This window comes from Equus quagga, chromosome 14 (assembly GCF_021613505.1).
Source record: "Equus quagga isolate Etosha38 chromosome 14, UCLA_HA_Equagga_1.0, whole genome shotgun sequence".
Lineage (NCBI taxonomy): Eukaryota > Metazoa > Chordata > Mammalia > Perissodactyla > Equidae > Equus > Equus quagga.
The window spans coordinates 19,731,241-19,758,900 of record NC_060280.1 but is presented as its reverse complement, the minus strand read 5'-3'; the positions used below and the strand labels follow the sequence as shown (position 1 = coordinate 19,758,900).

Below are 27,660 nucleotides of genomic sequence, written 5' to 3'. Positions count from 1 at the left end.
AGCAAGTTTTTCCCAGATAAAGAAGAAAAGAAGTGGGGATCAGCCCGATGGCTGGCTGGTTAAGGTCACGTGCTCCACTGCGGTGGCCCAGGGTTTTGCGGGTTTGGATCCCGGGCATGGACATGGCACCACTTGTCAGGCCAGGCTAAGGCAGCGTCCCGCATGCCACAACCAGAGGCACTCACAACTAGAATATACAACTGTGTACTGGGGGGCTTTGGGGAGAATAAAGAAGAAGACGACTGGCAACAGTTGTTAGCTCAGCTGCCAATCTTCAAAAAAAAAAATAAAAAGAATAATCAGAATAGAGTATTGAAACTGCAATAAAATCCACCTTCTAAACATCTAAACTACAATCAGGGAACGATCATTTACACACCAGAAAAGCTTCAGCCTTTTTAATTTAGTCTATATATTTTCAAAAAGCCAAAGAGAACTTTTAAAAGATTCCTTTATAGAGAAACCAATATATGTACTAGAAACTTAGATGTTTACCTTTATTTACTTACCTCTACAATTTTAAAAGTTGCTCTAAGGTTCTCAAAAGCCAACTACAAAAATTAAAGGTTGTTAAATTGTTCTTACAGGTGGAAAATGTGCATCAGAATTTTAACAGAATATATTTTTATTCAAGGAAAGGTTTTTTAATACAAATACTTCCATGAAATAAATCCTAAGGGGCTGGGCCCGTGGCCGAGTGGTTAAGTTCGAGCGCTCCCACTTCAGAGGCCTAGGGTTTCACCGGTTTGGATCCTGGGCACAGATACGGCACCGCTCATGAGGCCAAGCTGAGGCAGCATCCCACACGCCATAACTAGGACGACCCACAACTAAAAAATATACAACCATGTACCAGGGGGATTTGGGGAGAAGAAGGAAAAATAAATTAAAAAAAAAGTGAAGGGTGAAATAAATCCCAAATAGTACATTTAAGTTTTTTCAGTACAATTTATTATTACCTCTCAGTTTGCATTTATTAAGTGTCTTAGAAATATTACACTCAAAGTAATGGCGCTCCTGAGAGAGGCCTTTAACTAAGAGGGGAATGTCTCAGTCAGTGTGTCAACTCCCTAGGTGGCTTGCTCACCTCCCCACTACACATCTGTACCCTCCTGTAGTTATTACTATGTACTTCTTTCCAAGATGTGGCTGAAGCTTGACTCCAGATCTGGCATCAGGCCAAGTCTGCGGATCCCCGTCAATACAGGCCGCCAACTGCATTTAGGGTACAGCCTGAAGGGTTCTTTCTTGACAGTCAATGATGATGAATCTGGAAAGACTGGCTATTCTCTTGGGAGAAGAAAAGATATCCCACCTTAAGTGGCAGTTACAGTTTTCTAACAGAAAAAATAATCAGGAAAGGGAAAGAATCAATGATAAAGACAGGGAAAATACTCTGAGAACAGAGTAAGTACAATATATACACACTGGAGTAACAGTGAGGCTTCTCCTGAGTCCACACTCTTACTTTTATTTTTAAAAGTTTGATAAAAATTTACTCAATTACATTTTATATAGCAATATTTAGTGAACTGTGTCCAAAAAGGCTATGTTGTAAGTTCAACTGTAAAAATAACAAAAGCTTTATCACTCAGCCTCTGGTCAATAAGAAAAGAAGAAAACCTTGCTAGAAATAACAATAAATAATTTCACACAAAAGGCAAAGTGACATAAGAATAGTATATTAATTAATATATTTTCTTTGTATTTACAATAAATCCATTCGTTAATACTGTGATAGAAAAAATAATTAGTCCACATTATGTAGTAGAAACAGGCTTTGAGGATGATCACACTTCTCACAACAGGATTTCTCCCACAGGTAAAGTACTTTTCAACTTGACAGTCTTGGTGAAGGTAAAACCGACAGAGTACTTTACTTTAGATCAGCTGTGTCCTGGAATCAAGGAATCAAGGGGATTACCATTAAGCAAGAAGCAAAAAGCTGATTAGTTTTTCCAGGACTGTTTAAATATAGTAGTTATCATGTGAGAAGTTAACTTTACTTTGAGTTATAAAAAGTAAAAACACTAAATTGGGAAACTGCATTAATCAAAACCAGCCCCAAACCAAAAGGCCATCAATAGAAACAAAACAAGGCATTCTTATAAGCGTATCATGCATAAAAAGGATAATTACATAATACATACTTTAATGACCAGATTAATAAATAAATGAGGTACATTTTACAGTCATTGGAACAAATAAACTACATTTAACCACTTAAGTGTTACCCTGCCACTGCTTCTGTTTCAAAATATAAAGTCATATAATCACTCTAACATCTAAAAACTGCATACTTTGAATGTTTGCTTTTTGATCCCCTTTTGAGATAAAAGGAAACTATGTAACAAAATATTATCTGAATATAAATTATCAACACCAGTATGATACATTTATCATGTAATCGCCATTTTGTATATGCACAGTGGAAGCATTGTGAAAGCTAGAAGAAAAAATGAAAATAGACTGGTCAGAATTTTAAATTTCAGACTAATCCATGATAATCTAGAACAGAAAAAAACAAAAATAGAATTCACAAAGTAGATATAACTTGATATCCTTTCCAAATTCAGTAGTCCACTGAGATGAACTTCTAAACAAATCCCTTACCTCAAAGGTAAAAAGGGAAAAGAAATGTAAATCTCTTTAGAGCTTTAGTTTTCAAGTTTATGCTCTGAAAGGAGGCTAACATTAGCCAGAACAGCAACACTATTTTTAAATATCTAGAATCTTTGCTTTTGTATTTTGTATTTGCTTTTTCTATTTTAGCTATTAGTAAAGGATAAGAGAGAAAAATATTAAATGATCAAGTCAAGGGTAAGTATGTATAGCCAGTTCATGAAAGATATTAAATTGAATGAATCAGCTGGGTCAAGAACTTCCTACTATACTGCTACTAATTATGGATAGCTACCCTTAGAATAGTAATTTAAGAGATGTCTATCATAACCACTGACAGCACTCTTCATAGTACATCTACTTCCATTTTTGCTTTCTTCTCTCCCTTCCCACTTAAATACATTATTTTAACTGTATGATAGTAAACTTTATTTTACAAATTCCTTGTTTCAATTACAGAGGTGATTTTAACACATAAACCTGCCAGTCCTGAGATGATGATGATGATAGGAAATCTAAAACCCAGATGATTTTTCACTCAAATTTCTGCTTTAGTTTTTTCTGGAAGATGGCTGGCAGAATAGAAAGCAGAGCCAAAATCATGAGAACAAATACTGAGTTCCAGGAAACAGCCTCCCCTGCTGTTGTGAGCTGGTACAATGTTGTTCCCGCCTTAATTGCTACAAAAGAGGGAGGTGCGACACCTAAAATAAAAGGAAAAAAAACCAGAGCAAAAACAATCAATTATTTTTTAAAATTAAAGTTTTCAGTGTACATAAGATTTCTTGCAAGAATATAACAATCTCCATTTTGAAAAATTTTAATTTAAAGCCCCTCAAGTTGAAATATAAAGAATTCAAACTTTCATAATCACCTCTTAATGATAATGAATTAAAAAACCCAAGAAAAGCTTCCAGAAAATAATTTTACAAAATTTGTCAGCAACCTTAAAAATAAGAACGTGCTCTGATCTAGCAATTTCAATTTTAGGAAACACTAATGTACATGAGCAAAAATTTAGTCTCGAGAATGTTCATCAAAGCATCGTAATACTAAAAATCTGGAAACAATCTCAATGTTCAAAAATAAGATTAAGTGAACTGTCATTCATCTTTAATAGGATATACTTAAAATAAAAATGAAGTGGTAGGAGATATCAGAAATAGAAAGATACTCAAAATACGAGTAAAAAGAGCAGTTTATACAAGAGCATAGGCAGAACAATCACATTCTGTTAAAAAGCAAAACAAACTGGAAAAGTTACTTTAGCCAAAGCTGAAGTTAACTAAATCTTTAGGTATTTCAACTTGTAAAATAAGGAGATAGGGACAAAAATTCTCTTCTGATTCCATGAATGTAACATCATTTTATAAATTCCACAATTACCCCTGCTAAGATTTTTAAGTTTGTCAATGAAGTTTTTAAAAAGGAGCAATCAAAAATTGATTTTTATTATTCTTTCCAAAAGGTCCATTCTCCTAAGTATTAACTTAGGCTTTAATTTAACAGACACTCAATACATGAGGAACATGCTCATTTTGTTGGTCTTTAAACACTTCAACAGCCAGCCCTGAGGGCCTAGTGGTCAAGATTCGGCGCTCTCACTTCTGCAGCCTAGGTTCGTTTCCCAGACAGGGAACCACATCACCCATCTGTCATACTGTGGCAGCTGTGTGTTGCTGTGATGCCGAAAGCTATGCTACCAGTATTTCAAATACCAACACGGTCACCTATGATGGAGAGGTTTCAGCAGAGCTTCTAGACTAGACAGACTAGGAAGAAGGACCTGGCCACCCACTTCTGCAAAGACGGTGAGAGGATGGTGCAAAAAGACAGGGCAGAGTTCAGCCCTGCTGTACACAGGGTCACTAGGAGCTGGAATCAACTCAATGGCACTAACGACAAAACAACTCAACTTAAATTTCAAAGAAAAGTAGAGTCCTCTTAGTAAAGAACCACCTGACTTCACAAAATATGTAAGTGAATCTTTATGTCCGCTGATTAATTTCAAAATTAAGTGGCAGCTCCTTGAAAGCAAGAACCTTTTGTTGATCCTTGCCTTCCCCATACTCTTGGTAATGCTCATTAAAAATAATTGAGGTCAATAAAAAAAAAAAACCAGGATCAATTCTCCACTGAAAATTAAAGTTCAATATTTCAGTATGTGATTAGAAGACAAGGGAGAAAATTATTCAAAAAAGGCACCTTAATTTTTTTTTCTCTCCACTGAGTGAGAGAATGGAGCTTAAAAGTCCTGCTTAATCCTGTATGATTAAAAAAAGATCCAGTAGAATGTGCTCTTCTTTAAAAGAAGTAACACAAAAATATTTAAATCGATACAAGTGAGCAGACATTTCCCAGCATCTACTTACATAAGCCAGACTCTATGCCCCAAAGTTATATATGGTGCTGGCATGTCTGCAAAGAGCATGAAATCCAGCCCAGCTGGACACTGTTAGAGATGTACACAAGGAGGTCTAACACAGTGTGAACCAGAGGCCTTACCTAGAAAAGTGCCAATAAAAAAGACTTTCAACGGCACGTTTATCACAGGAGATGTAATATTAATAAACCAATTAGGCAGAAACGGTGTTATTCTCAAAAATATAATGTAGTTAATGAGATGTTCCCTATGACGTTCAACCTGTCATAAGAAAGAAACAAATCAGGATCAAGATAAGGCTGATCTTGAAAATGAGTTGCTTAATATAAAATATCTTATTTCAAATTCTCATCCCCAATAGTTTAGAGTTTATCCAACACAAATGATCAAAACAGAGCTCGAAAATGACCATGAACTACTTATCAAATTACTCATTACCAGAGCTAAATAACATGAGATGAGAGTTTTTAAAATTGTGCTCATAGCTAAATGTCACACCACTACAGATGGTTCTGAATCAGCCTAGGTAATATGGCTCAACCACATTTTAAACCTAAACTGGCAAAATTAAACTTATAACTAGATATAAGATACACATCAAGTGACCAATTTTTCAATGTCTTTGATTTCCTACAATGTAAAGAACTAGTACAGCACATCAATAAACCTAGCCTTCAATTAAAAAAAATTCAGATAATCTTTATTTTATGTTATTACAATATACATCATATGAGTGACCACATTCATTATTGACAAATGACATTAAACAAGTATATGGAAATATTTAGCCAATCAAATAAAAGCACTGACTACAGTTTATACTCCCTACATGTTGCTTTACAAAGAATTATTGTGATTTTGGGCAAAATGCTTAGTTTCTCTTAATTTCCTAATCTGTAAAACAAAGGGGTAAAGAAGGATGATTTCTAAAATTCCTCCGGGATTTAAGTCTGTTTCTTCTGATTTTTTATAAAAGTATGATTTTCTTAGCAATACTGTTAGACCTCTCTGTGTAAGTGCTTATGTTTCTCATTGCCAGTCTTTGCGGAGATCCTGACTGAAGACAACAGTTGTTCCCACTGATGAAATGCAGTAAAGGAGCTGGCCGATACAAGCGTTTCAGTGACCCACTGACAGCACACGGCATCAATGCAAAATAGCTGACGTGTCTAAATACGTGGATGCCTTTACATCAACACTTTGACTTCTCTGCTCTGACTGAACTTACTAGGAATGAAGAATTAAAATGACCATTACAGGTACAAAAACTTCATATTTGGAATGATTAAAATTCATTATTTGCCTACCACTTGATTTTATTTTGGTCAAAAGATCATTTTTATTAAAGCCCTGAGTCTGAGTTAATTTACATAGGGACTACACACTGACCTCCCAATTAGCCAAAGAATTACATTAAATAATTGAAAAATACATGTTTACCTGCTGTGACCATTTTACTGCTTTCTCTGTTAGGTATTTGTATACAACTGGCCTCCCAACTAAATAGGAGAGCATATAGCAGAATGAGGCACCGAGTCCGGAACACTAGAAAATATCAAGAAGCCATAAGCATTTTGTATTTTTTTCATCTCATTCACATGGATATATTCACCTAAGGCAAAGCTCAACTAGTTTACTGCTTTCGCTGTATGGGGATTACTCCGCACGACAACTCTTGTGCAGAGAACAAGAACCCATCTGATCTAGTCCTCGGTCAGACCAAATTATAACTAAAATCAGACCAGCTAAAACAAACTGGCACTTGTCACTGAACCTACCGACTATATCCAAACAGTTAGTGTTAGCCTTTAGCCTAAGAATAAAACTTCAAGAGCCAATTTTTTTTCTTTCAATTGCTGTGCTTGAAAACACCACCCCCAGCCACAGGACTTAACTCCTCTCGTGCCCACCAACAATCTTGGACTACTTGAATTGCAAAATACAATAGGAAGGAAAGGCTAAAACAGAGCCTATAAATGCAATTAAGTCTCCGATACCCTTGTTCTAGGGAAAAAACTATCATATCTCCTTATGGAGGGACTCAGATATACTTCAACATTAAATGCCACTTAAAACCAATGAGCTTACGCTTACATAGACTACTGGGGCTAGGATGCCATCACCATCCTCATCATCTATCTAAAGCCACTTTTTTCCTAGTCTCCCAATTTCACTTTATATACTTACCAAACAAACAAGAAATAAGGCTAGTGGAAAGGGATAAAGAAACCCTGAGAGTATACTGAGAAATATAGAGCCTGGAATAGCAAATGTTTGCAAGCTGTTAACTTCTAAGTTAAGGATTAAAACATAATTAAACGGAATTTTTAAAAGACAAATCCAACATTTCAGAAAAAAGCATCAATACAGAAGTTATCAAGTTAATAAGATTATATCCATATTCCAGTATTTAAAAATATAGTAAAATTATATCCAAAAGTTTAAAAAACATGACCCTTCAGTTGTACCACTTTTAAGTTGACCATTTACTAACATTATCATAAATACAATGCTAATAAGAGTGTTACTAAAAGAAAACATGTACCAGGATAGAGAGGAACTGGGCAGTTTCGGGGGGAAGCGGAGAAGAAAAGAGAAAGAAAAAAGAGAACGAAAAAGGTCTTCAGTCGTCTTTTAAACAATATACTTCTCTAATGCATAGGATTTAACCCCAGATGTTTTCAGGAAACATGGTTTCTGTGGAAATCTAGGTAAATAGAGGCTATAATAATTACTTATTCCTAACGTATGCACATTTACCTCAATTCACTACTCATTAAAAAAAGGACAGGGGTTGCAAAATATAGTAAAAATCACAAATCTTATTAAAACACAATTATGCTTTTTTCTACTTTCCTCTAGTTCCCAGTTTTGGCCTGGACCCCTTTTTGCCCCAACATGATTTACTTACGAGTCAGTCCAACTGAGTGAATTCCCTCAACATCTCTCCTTTCTACTTTAAAATCTCTATCTTCACCCGTTCTCCCTCTCTGTTTTTCTCTAGTTCCCACTTTGCTCATGTTTTCCTGTCAATCTCCTCTTTCTTCCTCTTGGATTCTTTCATCCTCAACTTCTTGCTCTTTCACAGGATCCCTCCTGGACAAACCCATTCAGATGCCTATAAACTAAAGAAAACCGAGGCTTTCCTTGACCAAGATATGCAACCTGACTTACCCACCCATCACTCCACTGAAACTTCTTCCTAGCCAAGAGTTCTGACTTGTTCTCAGCAGTCATTTTTTAGTGACAGCTGCACAGGATTAGACATCCTCTGGTGTGAAACTCAGCTCCAGTGAACTGTACTTTTCTTCTACATTACACATCATTCTTTCTCTAGTTTTTTTCTTCTCCTCACCCTCAACTCTGGGATTTCTCTAAGGCGCTGTTAGCCACATGCTCCTCTACCTCTCCTTTGATAAATTCAGCAATTTCCATGTATACAGAAGTATATACGGCTTCAAGTAAATGGCCATATATACTGATAACTCTGAATTCTCTATCTCTGATTCAACTTTTCCAATCAAATACCAGTCTCAAAATTTCCATCTGTCTACTGGGTGCCTCCATTAAAAAAAAATTAATTAAAAATAAATTTTGATTATTTCAGGGCTCTTTGAAACTTTTCAAATAAGGTTCTAAACACCTATGAAAGGAGAGAAACTGCTATCATGATGCCCTAGATACCCATACACAGCTTCAACAATTAACATACAACCAATCTTGTTTCATCTATACCCCCTACACTGGATTATTTTGAAGCGAATCCCACACATATCATTTCATGTGCAACTACTTTAATACCTTTAAAAAGATAAGGATTCCTTTTCTTTTTAACATAATACCATTGTCACACATCAAGACATTAATTAACTATAATTCCTTACTATCATAAATATCTATTTAGTCTGTGTTCACATTTCCCAAATGCCTCATAATTTTTTTCTTAGATAGCTGGTTTATACAAATCAGGATCAAAATAAGGTCCACACGTGGTATTTGCTCATTATATCACTGAAGTACAGGTTCCTTTTTTTCCTTGCAATTTATTTGTTGAAGAAACCAAGTCATTGGTAAAATTCACCACTTTTTGAATTGTGCCTATTGTATCCCTTTGAGTGATTTAATTCGTTCCTCTGTCTGTTAGCTTGTAGTAAGCGTTAACAAAGCCATTCTTCTCTCTGCTTGGGAATGGAATTTGAGCTTAACTTTCCAGCTCTGTTTAGATTTGCATTTCTTTTCCCTTACACTTAAAAATCTTGGTTCTTAATGTTATAAACATAATTAACTATTTGCTTTACATACTATTAAATATATACTATATAAAATATATACATTGGTATTATTCTAAAACATTTTTTACACATTTAAAAACTTCATAGCAATATAATAACTGAAAATAGTTTAAGATTTCTTTCAAATCTTTTTTGTCCTTAAGATTTATCCCAGGAGGGATGCATAGTCAAATTACTATTTTCAAGGAGACAATTTGAAATAATTCCTCTAGATAGTCAAATCCTGACAAACTCAATATACTGTTAAATTCATTGTTTAATTTTGCTTTAGATTTTTTTTAATTTTCAAAAATTTTGGTAAAATATAACATAAAATTTACCCTTTTAGCCATTTTTAACTGTACAGTTCAGTAGCATTAAGTTCTTTCACAGTTATGCAACAACCTCCAGAAGTCCTTTCATCTTGCAAAACTGAACCTCTACACTCATTCAACAACATTCCCCCTTCGCTCCTCCCTCAGCCCCTGACAACCATCCTTCTACGTTCATTCTCTATGAATTGGACTATTCTATGTACTTCATGAAAGTGGAATCACACAGCGTATCTTTTTGTGACCGGCTAATCTTGCTTAGCATAATGTCCTCAAGGTTCGCCCATGTTGTAGCATGTGTCAGAAGTTCGTTCCTTTTTAAGGCTAAGTAACACTCCATCATATGTATGTACTACTTTTGTTTATCCATTCATCCGTTAAAGGGCACCTGGGTCGCTTCCACCTATTGACTATTGCGAATAATGCCGCTATGAACATGCATGTGCAAATATCTCTTTAAGACCCTCCTTTCGATTCTTTTGGGTATGTACCCTGAAGTGGGACTGCTAAATCATACGATAATTCTACTTTTAATTTTTTGAGGAAACATCATACTGTTTTCCACAACGGCTGCGCCTTTTTACATTACCATCAACAGGGCTCACAGGTTTTAATTTCTCCAGATCCTTTTCAACACTTATTTTCTGTTTCTTTGATAGAAACCATACTAATAGGTGTGAGGTTGCTTTAGATTTTTAAAATTCCTGTTTCTTCATTTTGATTTAATCGGTTTTATAATTTTGTGAAATATTTACTTGGTTCTAAAGTCAAATGTACACATTGAAGTATATTTAGAGAAGTTTCACTTCCACCCTTGTTTCATCTCTCTCCCCATAGGTAAACATTTGTATTGGTTTTTTAAAGATATCCTTTCTTTTAAAAAATATAACAAAATACCTGTATGTTTACCTGTGTACTCATATTCTCCCCTTCTTAGATAAAACATAGCATCCTTAGACTATTTTGCACCTGCTCTTTTCAATTAACAGTATATCCTGGAGGTAATGTGTTAACTGCATAGAGAGATACTTCTCATTCTTTTTCACAGCTATATAGTACTTCCATGTTTAGATTTACCATGGTTTATTCAACCAGTCCCCTATTGATTGACATTTGGGTATAGATACCTCTATCTGAATATTTAAAACTGAGCACATCCTAAATCAAAGTAAACGTTATCTTCCTTTCCCTACTCTAAACATGGTCCTCTACCTAGTCTTTTTTTCTCTAAAAGGCCAAAAATACAAAGTCAAAGATAACTTCCAAGAACAAGCTTGGCATAATATTAATAATTTCTGAAGCTGGGTGATGGGTACGAAGGAGTTCATTATATGATTTTCTCTACTTTTGTGTATGTTTTAAATTTTCCATAATAAAAGAAAATTTTAAGTTACTCTAAGATTTTTAGCCTCAGGGAAACAAACGAGATGATGGTGACACTTTTAACATCATTCACAGCTTAAAAGTCCTCAGTGACTACCCAATATCAAATGAATATTCTAAATTCCTTAGCCTGGTACTCAGTCCTCTATAATCTGCATGCAGTGTCTAGCCTACCTTCCTAAACTTACTTCTCAATCTTTACCTTCTCATGCCTTACACTCCAACTAAACTTGACTACTGATCACTTTCTAACTATGCCCTGTGCTTTGTAAGCTCTGCTCTGGGATTGCACTGTCCAAAATGACCGTGCTGTATCTCTACCCATAATTCCCCATTATTTCAGACAGAAACAGTTCTGCTTTTGAATGCTCAAAACACTAGATTCGTACTTAGCATATAATTAGTACTTTAAAAAAACTGGTTAAATGAATGAATGCTAGGGTTAAAATAAGTAACTGTAATGTAAAAAGTAATTTATATATAAGAGTTTGAAGTTAGGCATTACCAATGAAGGTACTAGTCCCGCACTGTTGAACAGTGGCCACTAGCCACAGGCGGCTATGGAGACAAGGGAATGCACCCAGACTGAATTGAGATGTGCTATGGGTGTAAAAAACATACTTTTCAAAAACTTAGCATGAAAAAAAGAATGTAAAATATCTCATTAATAATTTTTATGTTGATTGCATGTTGAAATGATAATATTTTTGATATACTCGTTCAAGTAAACTGTTTTATTAAAATTAATTTTAGGTGTTTCTTTTCACTTTTTCTAATAAGCCAAAGAAAATTTAAAAATTACAAGTGGTTCACATTCTATTTCTGTTGATCAGCACTGTGTTATATACATGTACACGTATACATACATATGCATGTATATATGTACAGCATAGAGATATATGCGCTAAGATAAAGTCTTTCTCTTTTGTTCACTGAGATTCAAAAGTGTAAAGAGAAAATTATTTAAAAAATGTATTTAACAAATTATGTTATAAAAAAATCTGAAATGTGCAATCACTACAATTACCTATTAAGCAAACTAACAATATGCAACAAAACCTGCTGAATTGATAATAATATTAACCAATAATTTATTTAAAATTAAAAATTTTAAACCAAAGGTACTTTGTAATAATAAACCCATTCCTATACTTTCAATTCACTTTCTATAGGGCAGTTTATTCTTTTCTACTAATTTGCATATGGACATTAAGACAACTAGGCTACAGCATTTCTTACCCCACAGATGGTCAAGATTCATTTATGCTAACTGGCTAAGCCCTATGGGTGGGCATCCCCTTTATCCCTCAGCCATGTTTCCCTCCCAAAGTTGGGGGTGCAAAATGGGGCAAAAAAGAGGACTTTGCAAAGTAAATAGAAACCATATGCCTTGTTCACAAAATGTTTACAAAAACGTTATAAAAGCCAAATGAAAGGGATGAACCAAATTTGTTCCTTATTTGGGGAAAATATTTTAACTCACTGTTGAAGTTTATAAAGGCAAAATAACCTATAAGCCTAACACTATGGTTTTCACAGATGGGTGACAAAATGGAATTAGTAAGAAAAGGCAGCAGTTACAGAGTTCTCAAAACACTTTACAAACAATTAAATTATTTCACGAATAGCTGCCCCAAATGACCCATCAAAGATAGGAGCATAATAATTATTCTCTAAATTTTCCCCAAATTTCAATGTTTCTAATGATAAATAGAGAGGATAATGACAAAGTGCTTACGTAGAGCACATTACCTAAATAAAAATGTATCCTCACCAGGTGGGTCAAGGAGTAATGTTTGTATGAGCAGCAAAAGCTTTTGTAAAGGTACTTGTCATGAAGTTGCTTATGCTAAGAGTAATTGGTCCAGTGTGTCTAAGTACATACTCAAAACATTCGCATAAAGAGGTAACTGGAAGAACACATATATATGTTAAATATACAATATCTAATCCAATATAAATCCAAGTTAAAAAATGCTATTCAATTTTACTAGAAAAAGTTTCACTTGAAAAATCCAACACACCAGAAGAAATTCAGGAGATAAAACAGGAAGCCAGAGTGGAAATAGTTTGAGAGAATTAACAAAGTAACTCATTTGCCTTTTCAAAATAAGAGCTGGTTTAAAAAGGATGATTACCTTCACAACATCAAGAGACAATGTCTTTCATTAACAAAGATTTGAAAAATAGGTTGGATTAGAATAAAAGATACAAAAGCCAGAAATTAAAGTCCACAAATTGGAAGATTAATCACCAGTAGCACAAGCAGTTTGAAAATAGATAGAAAGAATAAAGTTATTTTCCTGACTAGTTAAAATATAACATATATTTATATAAAACAAAGAAATACATACTAAGAACTATAAAAAAATTCCTTTGACTAATTATCCTCAGGATTTTTTACAAAGAAGACAATTACAAGGAAGAAAAAATCATGAACAAAAAGATTCATACGTAACACAACATGTAGAAAAGCAATAAATTAAGTACAAATTATATCTTCAAAGCAAAAGGAAACTTTTTAAAACATTGTATGATCACTATTAATTCAAAATAATTATTTAAATTCAAACAATTAATAAGATAAAAATTAAATAAGATAAATAAAATAATCATCCTCAATAATACAGAAAAATGTTTATAAGTGAAATAAGCAGAATACAAAACGATTGGTAATAAACATTCAGAAATAACAATTGAGTTGAAGATATAAGATTAAAGTGAGAATTTTTTTCATTCTAATTTTTCAATATTTTATTTAATATTGTTACACTGCATTAACAATTTTTAAAAAGAAAAATAATTAATGTATAATGAACAGCAGATCTTTTAAAACCTTTTTCTTGAACAAAACTAGAAAACATTTTCAGTTAAAAGGATACAAAATATATGTAGCAAAATAAGCTACAAGTACTTGTACATAAAAGGTGTCCTTATATTTGGATAAAACTTTTCCTAGAGCCTTGGCATCATCCATATCTCTGGGAACCTTCATATTCACTCTTTCTTCTCTAAAGAAATAAAATTAAAGTAAAAAATTTTAAAGCAGAAATTTGCCAAGATAATTAATATCAAAGTCAAGTTCAAAACATGAAGTTTTATCCAAAATGATTTGACGCCTTGATCTGTAAGTTAAGCATAAATTCACAATCTTTAAGTTGAAAAGTCTGCAAATTACTTGTTTTTTAATGCTTTAATATAATTTCATGAGATGTGTAATCTAGATATGAAAGTTCAGGATGACTCTAAAGGTTAAAAGCATTTGTTCCAACACTAGCGTAAATTTTGAATTAAGAAATGAACCAGTGACATTAACATATTTAAAACATATTTAACATCATTTTGGGTAATCCTCATGATAAGCTAAAGTCAATAATCAGTTACAACTGAAATTAAGTAAAAATTTTAATGAATTTTAATGAATTTACAGTTCCCATCTTTTCTGGAAAAGCTCAGATAAAAACTTAAACAGTTTTTTCTTTCTATTAATTTTACTTTATATTTGGTGCTTTGTTTGGAACTGAATGACTTCTTGCTTATAAAAACCTCAAATAATCACCTTTGTGTTTAATGTATATTGCGCCCATTTGTTTATAGGACAAAATTTGACTGACCTTGCACAACAATGATAAAATGCTGCTTATGTGCTATAAAAACAGCAAGTAAACTAAAATGAGCTTTTCCATTTATAAATTTAAAAACTAAAAAAATTCTTGATAGGAATGTGCATGAATGCATGCACACACACACAGAAAGAAATAAGCAGAATATAAAAGATTTATAATAGCACATTATTATATACAAGTGATCTTATCATTCTTGGAGCAGACTGGGAGCAAAGACAACCTTAACCTACACTCTATATTCTTTCCTGCTTTCAGTCGGCTCTTACTTCTTACTCCTTGATCAAAACCAGAAAGGATCTAAAATTCAACCATACTAATATTAACATAACAATATAGCATGCTATCATCCTAAAGGTATTTACATTAATGTAAGAAATGAAAGTATTAAAATAAAAAGTTTAACCATAAAATTTCAAGGATAAGGAATTGTTAATGGACGAAAAGGAACTTCCAGATATCTTGAAATCACATTTCACAGTTATCCATTAGCACGTCAGGCTGGCCCTGGTTGAAAGTCTAACCACATTTTAGTAGTCCCTTATGCAATCTATGATTACACAAGAATGGTATTATTGTGGTTAAATAACCCTGGGATATTTTGCCCTCTTAAAGTATGTTTCAGGTCCATAATCTCTTGCCTAAAATTAAAAAAACTCTCAAAACCAAAAGTTCTTTATAATTTGTCAGCAAAAACTAACCCACAATTATATAATGTTATTTATAATCTTTAATGATGCAGATTTCTCTGCAAAAATGTCAATATATTTGATTATGGGATGCTGCCCCAGATCCTGCTGGAGGTACTCCATAATATACCATATTTATTCCATGTTATCTTTCTAAAATGGAAAAATTCTAAATCCTGAAACACATTTCACCCCCAAGGTTTTGATTAAGGAACTATGGACGTGTACTAGCTATACAAGTCTTTTATAAGGTCCCTCTCACTGTGAAAAGTACCTATTCAGCCCATATCATTTCCACAAAACAGGGAAGAGAAAAAGAGCTAGGAGACAGCGATGTGGTGGGGAAGGAAATGGATAGATAGAAGCAGACAAAAATTGATTGCAAGGAAAAGTGGGAAGGGAGAAAATGGATGGAAAAGGGGGGAAAGCAGAGAAGAGCATCAGTGTTTTTCAAACGGCAGGTTAATATCTATTATGGACTGCAAAATAAATTTATTTGGTCACTCCCAGCATTAAAAAATAAAATGAGAGGGTATTATGTTAAGCGAAATAAGCCAGACAGAGAAAGATGAACTCTATATGACTCCACTCATAGGTGGAAGTTAACATACAGACAAGGAGAACTGATCGGTGGTTACCAGAGGAAAGGGGGAGGTGGGGGGAGGCCACAAAGGGTGAAGTAGTGTACCCACAACATGACTAACAATAACGTACAACTGAAATTTCACAAGGCTGTAAACTATTATAATCTTAATTAAAAAAATAAAATAAATAAAAATAAAATAAAATAAATAGAATAGTTGAGAAAATATCAAAGACTAACACCCATTTCATGAAACTTTAACTTAGTTTTATATGCATACATGTATGCAAGTGGAGGGGGAGGATACACGTACACAGGCAGGACCATGATATAAAAATTGTATTTCTAAATGTGGTTATATTTAAAAAAAAACTTGTGAAAGCCATTAGAAAGATGAGGCCTTAATAGGAGAAGCAATGCTAGGAAAACCCTGCTCAGAAAATCAGGAGGCATACTTGGAAAGAAGCATTTAAACAGCAGCATCAATATGGACTTGCCACAAGCCATGAGAGTTGATCCACAATCACCGTGACAGTTCTGTTGCTGAAAATTAGTTTAACTTTTAATCTGCTTTCATCTCTATAAATGTCTAGACATTTTCAGTTTCTTTCAGTATACTTACTCACTAAGCTGAGGAAAATTTTGATATACCAAAAACATAACAAAAGCTGCAGATAAGAAAATGGACACCAATATAAGAAGTGACATTCTTGCTGACCCAGCTTCTGCACAGGCTTTTTCTGAAAGAAAGAAAGAAAAAAGCTATAATTAAGATAAACACAAAGGAAGATAGTATTCCAAGCCAGCAAACAATTCCCTTAAAGGTTTTCCTACCAAAAAACTGTTCACGCTTTTACCCAAAACACTGTAACATAAAATTTTAAGAACTACTGTATTTGACATTTATTAACTGGGCATATTACTTTTGGGGGACATATCCATTTCAGAAGCATGAAAAACAGAACACCAAAATTTGTAGCACTGATTTGCTGATAAGCCAAAGGGGAAAAATAGGCATTGCTCTAAATGCTATCACTGACTTTTAATTTTCTCTATCTATATAAAACTCCTCTTTTCATTTGAGGAAGAGTGGCCCTGAACTAACATCTGTGCCCATCTTCCACTATTTTGTATGTGGGATGATGCTCCAGCATGGCTTGATGAGCAGTGTGTAGGTCTGCTCCCAGGATCTGAACCCACGAACCCCAGGTCGCCAAAGTGGAGCATGTGAACTTAACTATGCCACCAGGCCAGCCCCCTACTCTACCTATTTTATAGGTTAAGTAAACAGAGGCCCAAAGGAGGTTGCACTAGCTACTAAAAAAAATCCTAAGCAACCCAATAGTGTGAAGTATATCTCCATGTTAATATCCATTTACAGTCAACTCATAATTTTTGCTGAAAGAAACTGCTGAGGTTAGTGCTTTGATATACTAAGTATAAATTATCCTTACTTGTTCGTTAAAGCAGGCTTTCTGAAAGATAATATTAAGGTTTATCAAGTTCTAGTATGTGAACACTAAATGTAAAAACATTTATCTTTTCTGATTTTCTGTAATCTAAACATATCACTAATCAGCCTCACCTCCCAACTAGCCCCTATCATTTTAACTTTGTTATATTTCATCTTAATCTCAAAAAGGACTTTACTTCAAAAACCAAGTCACAAATGGAAACTTATTTGCTCATATCATACTTTTAAATTTACTGCAGGAAGAAATGGGAGCATAAAATAATACAAAAGATGCTTTCAATGGAGTAATAAACCAGGCATGCCTACCACTTAATACTCTAGTTCATTAATTCACTGATGCATTTGTATGTACGCCTTTTAGTAGCATGCAGAACTAAACAGAGACTTTAAACATCTGAGGTGGGTCAAATATGAAAATGTCTCTGCAGAATCTTATGATAACAAACGCTTAACTGCCCATATCTGTGCCCTGATTGTGATATCTAATTCAATGCATATCTTGAGGACTTAATAAACCATATATACTCACCCTGAAAAGAGAAACAAAGAAGCAATTAGCAAAAAGTTATAAAAATATCAGTGTGCACTTAAAGCAATTCAACCAAAAACGCAGTTTTCGTTTGCAAATAGAGAACCTATTTAAACACAAACTGTGCTCAAAGGCCCAAATGGCTATTTTCCTACTGTATTAAATAAAGAAGTACTCTACTGAAAAAGGAATAAGGGTAGTATACAAATATTGAGGGGTTTTTTTGGCATAGTTTGGTACAGGCTGATCAAAGTAAAGACACGTTAACACATAAATAGTATAATTTTTCCAGAGGCCTATTTCTTCTTAAAGGTATGCTACTTTTTTTTTAAAGCTTTGCACCTGAGCTAACAGCTGTTGCCAATCTTCTTTTTTGTCCCCCATGCTTTTTCTCCCCCAACCCCCCCAGTACGTAGTTGTATATTTTTAGTTGTGGGTCCTCCTAGTTGTGGCATGTGGGATGCCACCTCAACGTGGCCTGATGAGTGTTGCCACATCCACACCCAGGATCCGAACCGGGGAAACCCTGGGCTGCCGAAGGCGGAGCGTGAGAACTTAACCACTCGGCCACGGGGCCGGCCACACATATGCTTCTTTTAAATCTACCTGGAATTAACTTGCCCAGCCCTCACTTTTCACTTACTTCCCTGCCAGAATCAGATCCAGAGTACAAAAGGACTAATACAAATAATTTAATATTATGGGTATCTTTTAAACTCTTCAAAACCATTGGTTTTTTGTTTTTCATCCTATAGATACTTGTGGACACAAGAACTACTGCTAAGAATAAAGGGCTGATTTCCCCCCCTTTCTTGGAACTTGTCTTTAGGACTTCAACCACGCAAGGTATGCAATCAAATGTGGAGCTGGTTAGGACTACCTGCTGAGCATCTATCACGTACAAAATGTTTTGCTCAATCTCTGCTCCTAAGAAACTGATACCTTCATTAGCTAGACTCCCAAGGAAGAGTACAAAGGGCCTTTGAGTTTATAAGAAAGCAAGATTACTGGGCTGGAGTGATGCAGGCAAGATTGACAGAGCAGGTAGAAATTCAGTTGAAGACTAAAAGACGAGAACAGTGTACAGCCTGCTAACTTGTACTGTAGCTAAATACATTTTTAAAGACTTCAACAGGTAATACAGTCTTCTTAAATCAAAAATTAAATAAGACATTTAGCATGCTAGCTCCAAGATTAAACTATAATTTTTTTTTCCCATTATTAATTCACCCGTCCTAAGTAAGAGGTCAGAGGGGAGAAAGGTGTCAGACAATCTTCGACTAGACTACAGAACACAGCCCTGACTGTTCTTTGAATTCACATCTCTCTGATTGCTACTTGTCTTACAGTTGGATGCTGAAATATATTAACATCTGAACAAAATTAACCTCTGGGTTTAACTTGCTACCTAAGCTCTTCACTCTCTAAAATTAGGTAAACTTTTCCAAGCATTGTGTTGAACAGTAACACAAGAAAACAACGATAAGAATGCAATAAAACTAAGTGACATTCAATTTTGAAGCTCTCCCTTCTTTCACATAAACATATAGAGTGTTGGCTATTATGATTCAACAATTCTTCTTGAGTATAACTCTCATAAATCCAGAGACTAGAACATAATTCATTTAGAGTTCCAAACAGAGATAGAAGTTAAAAATATTGTTTTAGTGCTAATTCTACATCTAAATGTGCAGCATATATATTTATAATGTGCATCCTGGGGCCGGCCCTGTAGCCGAGTGGTTAAGTTCATGTGCTCCACTTCGGCGGCCCATGGTTTCGCTAGTTCGGATCCTGGGCGCAGACATGGCACCATTCATCAAGCCATGATGAGGTGGTGTCCCACATAGCACAACCAGAAGGAGCTGCAGCTAGAATATACAACCATGTACTGAGGGGCTTTGGGGAGAAGGAAAAACAAAAAAAAAGAAGACTGGCAACAGATGTTAGCTCAGGTGCCGATCTTTAAAAAAAAAAAAGTGCATCCTTCTGGTTGCATCAGACACGTGTTATTTAGCATGTAGAGCTACCCACAACAGTATTTTATACATTCCACTAACCTCCAGATCTTCCAGGATACTAAATTCCAATCTGAATTATCCCATCAGCTGCTTTCCAACCTCCTCCCAGACCAAAGGTACTGTTAGAGAAAGTCAGATCATCATGTTCCCTTGGCCTAGAAGTTCACATACTTTTCTATCTTCAATTAAGGTTATCACTGGCAAACAATAATCCTCTTACAGTACTCTCCAAAAGGGCTATTTCAAGTCTCTTCAAGCCTTTAATTCTACCTTCTTTTTTTTTTTAAGATTTTATTTTTCCTTTTTATCCCAAAGCCCCCTGGTACATAGTTTGTATTTTTAGTTATGGGTCCTTCTACTTGTGGAATGTGGGATGCGGCCTCAGCATGGCTTGACAAGCAGTGCCGTGTCCGTGCCCAGGATTCAAACTGGTGAAACCCTGGGCCGCCAAAGCAGAGCGTGCTAACTTAACCACTCAGCCACGGGGCTGGCCCCTAATTCTACCGACTTTTATTCTCAACCAATGACACTGCCTCCACACTTTAGTGAGCTCCCCAATCTCTACCTCAAGATCTGTTCACGAAATTATCTTCCCTTGTCCCTTTCCCCTTATCTTTGCATTAAACACCAACACACTTCCTTCCCGATCTTGCTTTCAGAATTATCTCTTCTCCATTCACCCAATTCTTCCCCCTTAACAAGTACCTTTTCTTTAACTTCTAATATGCATATATCCATCCTGAAGAACCGTAACTTAACTTTAATGCCCCTGTAGTAGCTCCGTATTTCTCTTACTATTTTCATATAAAAACCTTTTGGAAATCAAAATCTTCTTACATCTACACGATCTCAGGAATGACTTTTACTGGTCATGTAGTCCACTAGTTCTCAACACTCAGTGTTTTCTAGACCTACTTGATCCTACCATGCAGGAAGCAAAAGACCCGTCTCTCCTGAGGACATAAATTTACAGGGCCTCTAATACGTTTTGTAAGGTCACAAGAATCTACTGTAATACTGTTGGAAGTAAATTTTATTTCAAAATTTTTAAAATTAATAATCTAAAATGGTAGTATCATCAAGTATAAATTTAAACAGCTAACAAAACTATAAAATACAAAGAATTAACTCTTAAACTCAAACACACAGAAAGTATGTTTGTAGGTAGCAGAAGGAAACACCACTACCAATTTTGTATAAGCTCATTCTCTAAGGTTATGCCCTGCAACTCGGCTACCACTCAAGCTACACACCTCACTCACTACCATCTAACCACCTTCAGGCACTTGCCCCATTCACCGAAGGCTGAGACCAAGCTCATAGTAAACTTCTTCATAATCCTAAAAGATTCATCATCCATTTAGATGCTCCATCCAGCATCAAAATTCATTTCTATTCACTTTAGCCACCCACTTCCAGGGGTACACTAAGTTCTCATATCACCTGAGATCGCTCTACCCTGGACATTTTAAATTCCAATATGCCATTCATTGATCACCTTTATTCTCTCATGAGCTTACTCCTCCATTTTCTCCCTTTTGTTGGCTCTTCACTTCTCTTCCTTCCATGCCCAGCAACTTCACGTTCTATCACCTGAAGCAGTACTTTGATTGGAATCTTTATCCTCTCTTTCTATCTAATCTAAACCAAAATCAGACTACAAGTTCCCTTTCTTCTTTCCTACACCAAGATGGTTGAGCACAAATAGAGAAAAATCATGAGTGACCCATCATAGAGATCCATCCATGTCTTTGGGAAAACTGACTTAACTTCATTCCTACTCCCTTTTTTAGGTGTGAAACATGAATCAGGCTGAGCCAGTCAGGTTATCGTTACCTTCTGCTAACAGTGATAGGTTCAGGGATAAGCATTTGATCTGAGGCAGTCTAATCAAGAGTGAATATCTAGACTTTTATTGGTAATGCTAGGGAGAAGATTCTCAAAATTATCAAGGAAGGATTTAGCTCACCTGGACTTTCAAGAGGAATCAAGCTTAAGGGAAAGCTGACATCAAGTAAGCAAACCAAGATATGAAAGAAATCTAATCTTGATGATATCAGTGAGCCACTGGTTCCAGAATGGAGCCAGTGAATCCCACTTAATCTCCCAACTTTTTAGTTATATGATCCAATAAACTTCCTTTCAGCAAGGGTTTCAATTGTGTTATCTATTGATTATAGGCAAAAGAATCCTGATACATAACATTTGGGTTAAGACTGGCATCAACATATCACACTAATACTCTGGCTGATATCCAGCAGCCAATTTTTGTCTTAGTTCCCAGTTATCAGTAATTGGAGCTGCCTTCGTCCTCTAAGCCGGTACCTTGCTCATAGCAGATGCTCAGAGTATTTGATGAACCAAACAGCAAGGCAGGATCTAGAACAGGCATCTGAGATGGATTTATTATCCAAATTCAAACGATACTGCCTTCTAAACGCAGTAAAACCAACTTCAAGACAGCATTTCTCAAACAGTTTTGGCTGCATTCCACAATAAGCAATGTATTTTATATCATGATCTGGTACACACAAAATCTATATAACTGAAAAATAAAATTCAAAGAAACAATACTTACCCCCTACTATATGCAAAGCACTCTATTTTCTGTTCCATTTTTTCAAACAGCTCCATCAATCCATCAAATTGATTTCACACCACTCACAAGGGTAAGGATCTATATATTGAAAAACACGGTCCTAGAAGTTCTCTTAAATCAAAATGGGGAACTTCTATGACTTGCTAGCAAACAGACCAGCCACGGCAAACAACACAAAAGAAAAGAAAATACCCCGGCCAATGAACCCTCGCACACAGATTAGGTCAAGACCCTCTTAAGTGGTTCCAGCTCTTGCCTCTCACCCTTCCTCATCACACAAGAATTAGACTTGCAGTGTTACTGCCTTGCTCAAGTCTCCATAGTGGTCCTCAGTCTATAAGGCTCAGATGTTAGACTAGAGACCAAAGTCATGCAAGGAACCCATAAATGTATCAGACTGCATATAGAGTGTAAAATATTTCAAACATACACACAATTACAACTACTTATCAAAGCTACGTGGATGTGTCAGTTAATAAAACTACAAATTCACTTAAAATGTCGTGGAATTTACAGGAATGTTCTATTGTTACGTATTTCTCAATCAAGAGTTACTAAAGTTTTTCTCTCTTTTCCAAAACCTTCCCTTTTTTGAATGCCAAGAAACCACCTGCAAGGAACAAAAACTGTTTTTCATCACCCGGTAAATCAGTTGCTAAATAGCTGCTAATCACCACGGAGTACCAGCAGCAAGTAACCAAACTCTATCATGTAATGGGTCAACAAAATCTTCTGCCCACAGAGAGAATTCCTAACACTAATTAAAGAGAGACAGACAAATAGAAAGAGAGAGGCAGAGAAGAAAAAGAAAAAACTGGGAATTATTAAGAAACAGGATGGATCAAAAAACTTCCTTTGCCTAGCATTTAAAACCCACTATACTGACACCATTTTGACCATGGCCAACCTTATCTTCCACAGCCAACAGAAATCTTCTACTCCTGACAAGCTAATCTCTTTATTGACATACACAAAGCTTCACACTAACCTTCAAGTGTAATGTTACCCCTGCCCAGAATCCCCTTCCCTTCTCTCTACTAATCTAGATCCGACTTCTCCATGAAGGCATGTCTTCGCATCTCCTCCCTCTGTCTTCCTAGAGATTTGTAGTCCAGAGAAGTCACTTGACAGCATCGTAAAAATAATTGTTAAGATTAGCTCAAAATGGGTTAAAGAGTTGAATGTAAGACATGGAACCATAAAACTCCTAGAAGAAAATATAGGCAGTACTCTCTTTGACATTGGTCTTAGCAGTACCTTTTTGAATATCATATCTCCTCAGGCAAGGGAAGCAAAAGAAAAAAAATAAACAAATGGGACTACATCAAACTAAAAAACTTCTGCACAGCAAAGGAAACTATCAAGAAAATGAAGACAACTCACCAACTGGGAGATAATATTTGCAAATCACATATCTGATAAGTGGTTAATATCCAAAATATTTAAAGAACTCATACAACTCAACAACAAAAAAACAAACAACCCAATCAAAAATGGGCAGAGGGGGCCCGCCCCGTGGCCAAGTGGTTGAGTTCATGCACTCCACTTTGGCAGTCCAGGATTTCACTGGTTCAGACCCTGGGTGCAGACTTAGCACGGCTCATCAAGCCATGCTGAGGCAGCATCCCACATAGCACAGCTAGAAGGACCCACAACTAGAATACACAACTAGAATATGTACTAGGGGGCATTGGGGAGAAGAAGACAAAAAAGACCGGCAACAGATGTTAGCTCAGGGCCAATCTTTTAAAAAAAAAAAAGGGCAGAGGATACAAACAGGCATTTTTCCAAAGAAGATATACAGATGGCCAATAGGCACATGAAAGGATGTTCAACATCACAAATCACTAGAGAAATGCAAGTCAAAACTACAATGAGATACCACCTCACATTCATCAGAACGGCTATTATTAAAAAGACAAGAAATAAGCATTGGAGAGGATGTGGAGAAAAAGGAATCCTCATACACTGCTGGTGGGAATGCAAATTGGCACAGCCACCATGGAAACTAGTACGCAGATTTCTCAAAAAATTAAAAATCGAAATACCATATGATCCAGCCACTCCACTTCTGAATATTTATCCAAAGAACATGAGAACATTAATTCAAAAAGATATATGCACTCCTATGTTCACCCCAGCATTATTCACAATAGCCACGACTTGGAAGCAACCTAAGTGCCCATCAACAGATGAATGGATAAAGAAGATGTGGTATATGTACATACTATGGAATACTACTCAGCCATAAAAACACACAAAATTGTGCAACTGGCGATAACATGGATGGACCTTGAGGGTATTATGCTAGGCAAAATAAGCCATATGAAGAAAGACATTACCGTATGACTTCACTCATATGTAGAAAATAAACAAACACATAGATACAGAAAAAAGATTGGTGGTTACCATAGAGAAAGGGGGTGGGGAGAGGGTGAAAGGGATAAACAAGCATGTATGTATGGTGACAGATGGCAACTAGACTTTTGATGGTGAACATGATGCAGTCCATACAGAAGTCAAAATACACTTGAAGTCAAGTGCACTTGAAATTTACATAATGTTACAAACCAATGTGACCTCAATACAATAAATAAAAAATAATAATTGTGTTGAATGTGTTGTTCTAATAACAAAATAAACAATTGTAAAAGCACTTTGGAAGTTTCAAGGTTTTATTTTCTGAACAGCTTTAGGTAAAAAAAAAAAAAAGGTAATAAAACAACTGACTGCCATTGCAAACCAAATGACAATCTTTAGGAGTGCCCTATTAGGAAAACACTTTTTCAGGAAACCCTTGGATTATTGTCGCTCTCAGTAGCAGCATCTTCAAAACGATGTTCCTATAGAGTGGATTTATACTTTGATAACAACTCATTTCTGGGTTTTTGAAGTTATTTGGCTCTACTGTCTACAAGGTGGAAAAATACCCAAATATATTAAGCTTACAGAGCCAAATTAGACTGCAGACATTTTAAATTATTTGAAAATAAAATACCAAGCTCTGCTGGACATTCTTTTTAAAATTTAATATACCTTAAATTTGATTCAAAAAATATTTCTGCTGAATGTTAAACATTTTATCTCCATATATATATTTTTTTAAGTGTACAATACTTTATTGTTGACTATAGTTACAATGTTGCTAGCCACTCTTAAAAGACCCTCTTCCTACCCATCACTGGTGGTGGAACACATCAGTGTAAGCTGTAGACAACTTAATGGCTATTTGCTAGGATTTCTTCAAGTTTTATGGGCTTTAAAAGCATTTAAAGAGCTTATTCATTTTAACTACTAAGAAGCAATGAAAAACTCCATGCCAAGATGGAATCAAAGTATTTAGTTTCTAAGTATGCTTTTTTCCTTAAAATAGCTAAAGCCCTGAAAAGTGTCAGGATGGTGTAATGGGAAAAAAAAGCTTGAGAATAAGAGATCTTAACTCTAACAGTAATTGCTGACGATTATTTATCCCTCATTTCATATAAACCAAGCATAACACTAAATCCTTTCCATGAATTATTTTGTTTAATCCACGCACCAATCTAAGTAGATACTATTATTATTATCATCATCCCCACGGTACAGTTTAGACACTTAGCTTTTGAAAGATAACAAATCCAAAGTCATAAGTAAGTGGTAGAGCAGGGACTCAAACCCAAGTGTTCCTGGCACCTAGAAGTGGTACCCGGACGTAGTTAAGCGCTTGCTCTCAACTACTACTTTACTAATCTGGCTTTGTGACTCTGCAAGTTATATATCCACTCTGGGCTTCAGTTTCCTCATCTGTAAAAATAAAGCAAGGAATGCTAAAGTTCCCTCCAGCTCTCCCTAGCCTCAGTATTATCAACCTTACCATCTCCCTAGGCGTCAACAAGCCAGTGTTATTCCTTCTTTCGACTGAATTCAACTAAAAAAGAATTTACGACGCACCTGCTAAGTGTCCGGCCTTGTGATGGGCAGCGGCCCAAATGCAGGTCTCCCACTCGCTCTGCTCCCGCCCTTGGGTGCCAGCAGGCCCCCGTTCCCCTGGCAAGTCCCTGGGATGGGCTAGGGTCCTTTCCCGTCCGGAGTCCCTTCCGGCACACTCCCGCCTCAGGGCCAACCCCAGCTCTGGTTCCCGGGTCTACTCACCCTTCAGGTGGTCTCCCCTGCCCGGTGCCGTGGGACCCCGAGTCCCCGCTGCCTTCTCCCCCGCAGGGGTCGTATGGAGTGCCCCCGTCTGCGATCGTTCGGCGACTCTGCCTTTCGCCATGGCTGCAGCAGGGAAGGTGGAGGGAGCGGGGTGATGCCGCAACCCCTTGACAACAACAACTCGGCCGCAGGGTCCTTAAAACACCCACTGGCCACAGCCAGAGCTACTTCCGGGGCGACTGCCTCGCCTAAGACGACCTCAGCCCCGCAAGCACAGCGACGCTAGGCTAAAACCTAGATCGCCCACTCGGACTACGCTCCGCCCTGCCCCGCCCCGCCCCGCCCCGCCCCGCCCCCGAGCCTCGCGCGCTCGCGCCCGCCCAGTAACCGCGAGACAAGTCAGGGCCCCGGCACGCCCCATTCGTGGCCCCGCCCCTCCGCGCGACAGCGGGGAGCATGCGCAGTCGCGGCACCGGAGTCACGCGGCGTGGCTCGCAGACGCAGACAGCTAATACGCAGCTTTAATTATCCGGAAGTGCCGTCCCAGCGACTTCAAACCCTTTGTGTGGGCTGCCGGAAGTTCCCGTAAATGATTAGTTGGCGTTTCGGAGCAAATGCTGAATCAGCCCGGCTCTTCTGTCCACCAGTTCCACAGGCTGCTGTCTCCAGTCTGGAGGGGTTAGATAATACTTGGACTGAAGATGTTGGAAAACATAAAGCCTGAGCCGAACCTACCGAGTTTCAGGAAACTAAGGCTCAGGGAGGAGCTATAACCTGTGAAGGTCACAGGGCGGCAGAAATAGGTTTAGAATTGGGGTTTTCTTGTTCCCAAGCGAATGCTTTCGCTTAGCAAAACCGTGCGCCTCTCGCTAGTAAACCCAGCTCGGCTCATGTAGCTTTTGCTCTTGCTAAACCCAAGTGCCTTGTTGAACAGCGATTTCTTCCCCTCCTACCTCTCAGCTGTATTTGGCTTACTCATTGGTGAGTGTACTGGAATGTCCTCTTGAAAGCAACTTGGCG

The 27,660-nt window shown here is 36.5% G+C and overlaps 1 protein-coding gene across 1 annotated transcript; it reads right to left on the bottom strand.

Annotated features, from left to right (window-relative positions):
• Positions 1-1,666: 1,666 nt before the first annotated feature.
• On the bottom strand, positions 1,667-26,947 carry TMEM41B (transmembrane protein 41B). The gene is made up of 7 exons (XM_046685718.1): positions 26,641-26,947; positions 16,509-16,626; positions 13,874-14,002; positions 7,193-7,286; positions 6,446-6,550; positions 5,128-5,266; positions 1,667-3,326 (listed from the first exon to the last, which is right to left on the bottom strand). The coding sequence occupies exons 1-7, from the start codon at positions 26,759-26,761 to the stop codon at positions 3,157-3,159; spliced, it is 876 nt and encodes a 291-aa protein (XP_046541674.1). The 5' UTR covers positions 26,762-26,947; the 3' UTR covers positions 1,667-3,156.
• Between the last annotated feature and the right edge of the window lie 713 nt (positions 26,948-27,660).

Excerpts from the sequence above, each read along its gene's own strand:
- TMEM41B (XM_046685718.1), bottom strand. The coding sequence starts at position 26,761 with ATGGCGAAAGGCAGAGTCGCCGAACGATCGCAGACGGGGGCACTCCAT. Across the intron at positions 16,627-26,640 it reads CAGGGGAGACCACCTGAAGG|AAAAAGCCTGTGCAGAAGCT; the intron begins GTGAGTAGACCC and ends TCTTTCTTTCAG. Across the intron at positions 3,327-5,127 it reads TTTTATTGGCACTTTTCTAG|GTGTCGCACCTCCCTCTTTT; the intron begins GTAAGGCCTCTG and ends CTTTTATTTTAG.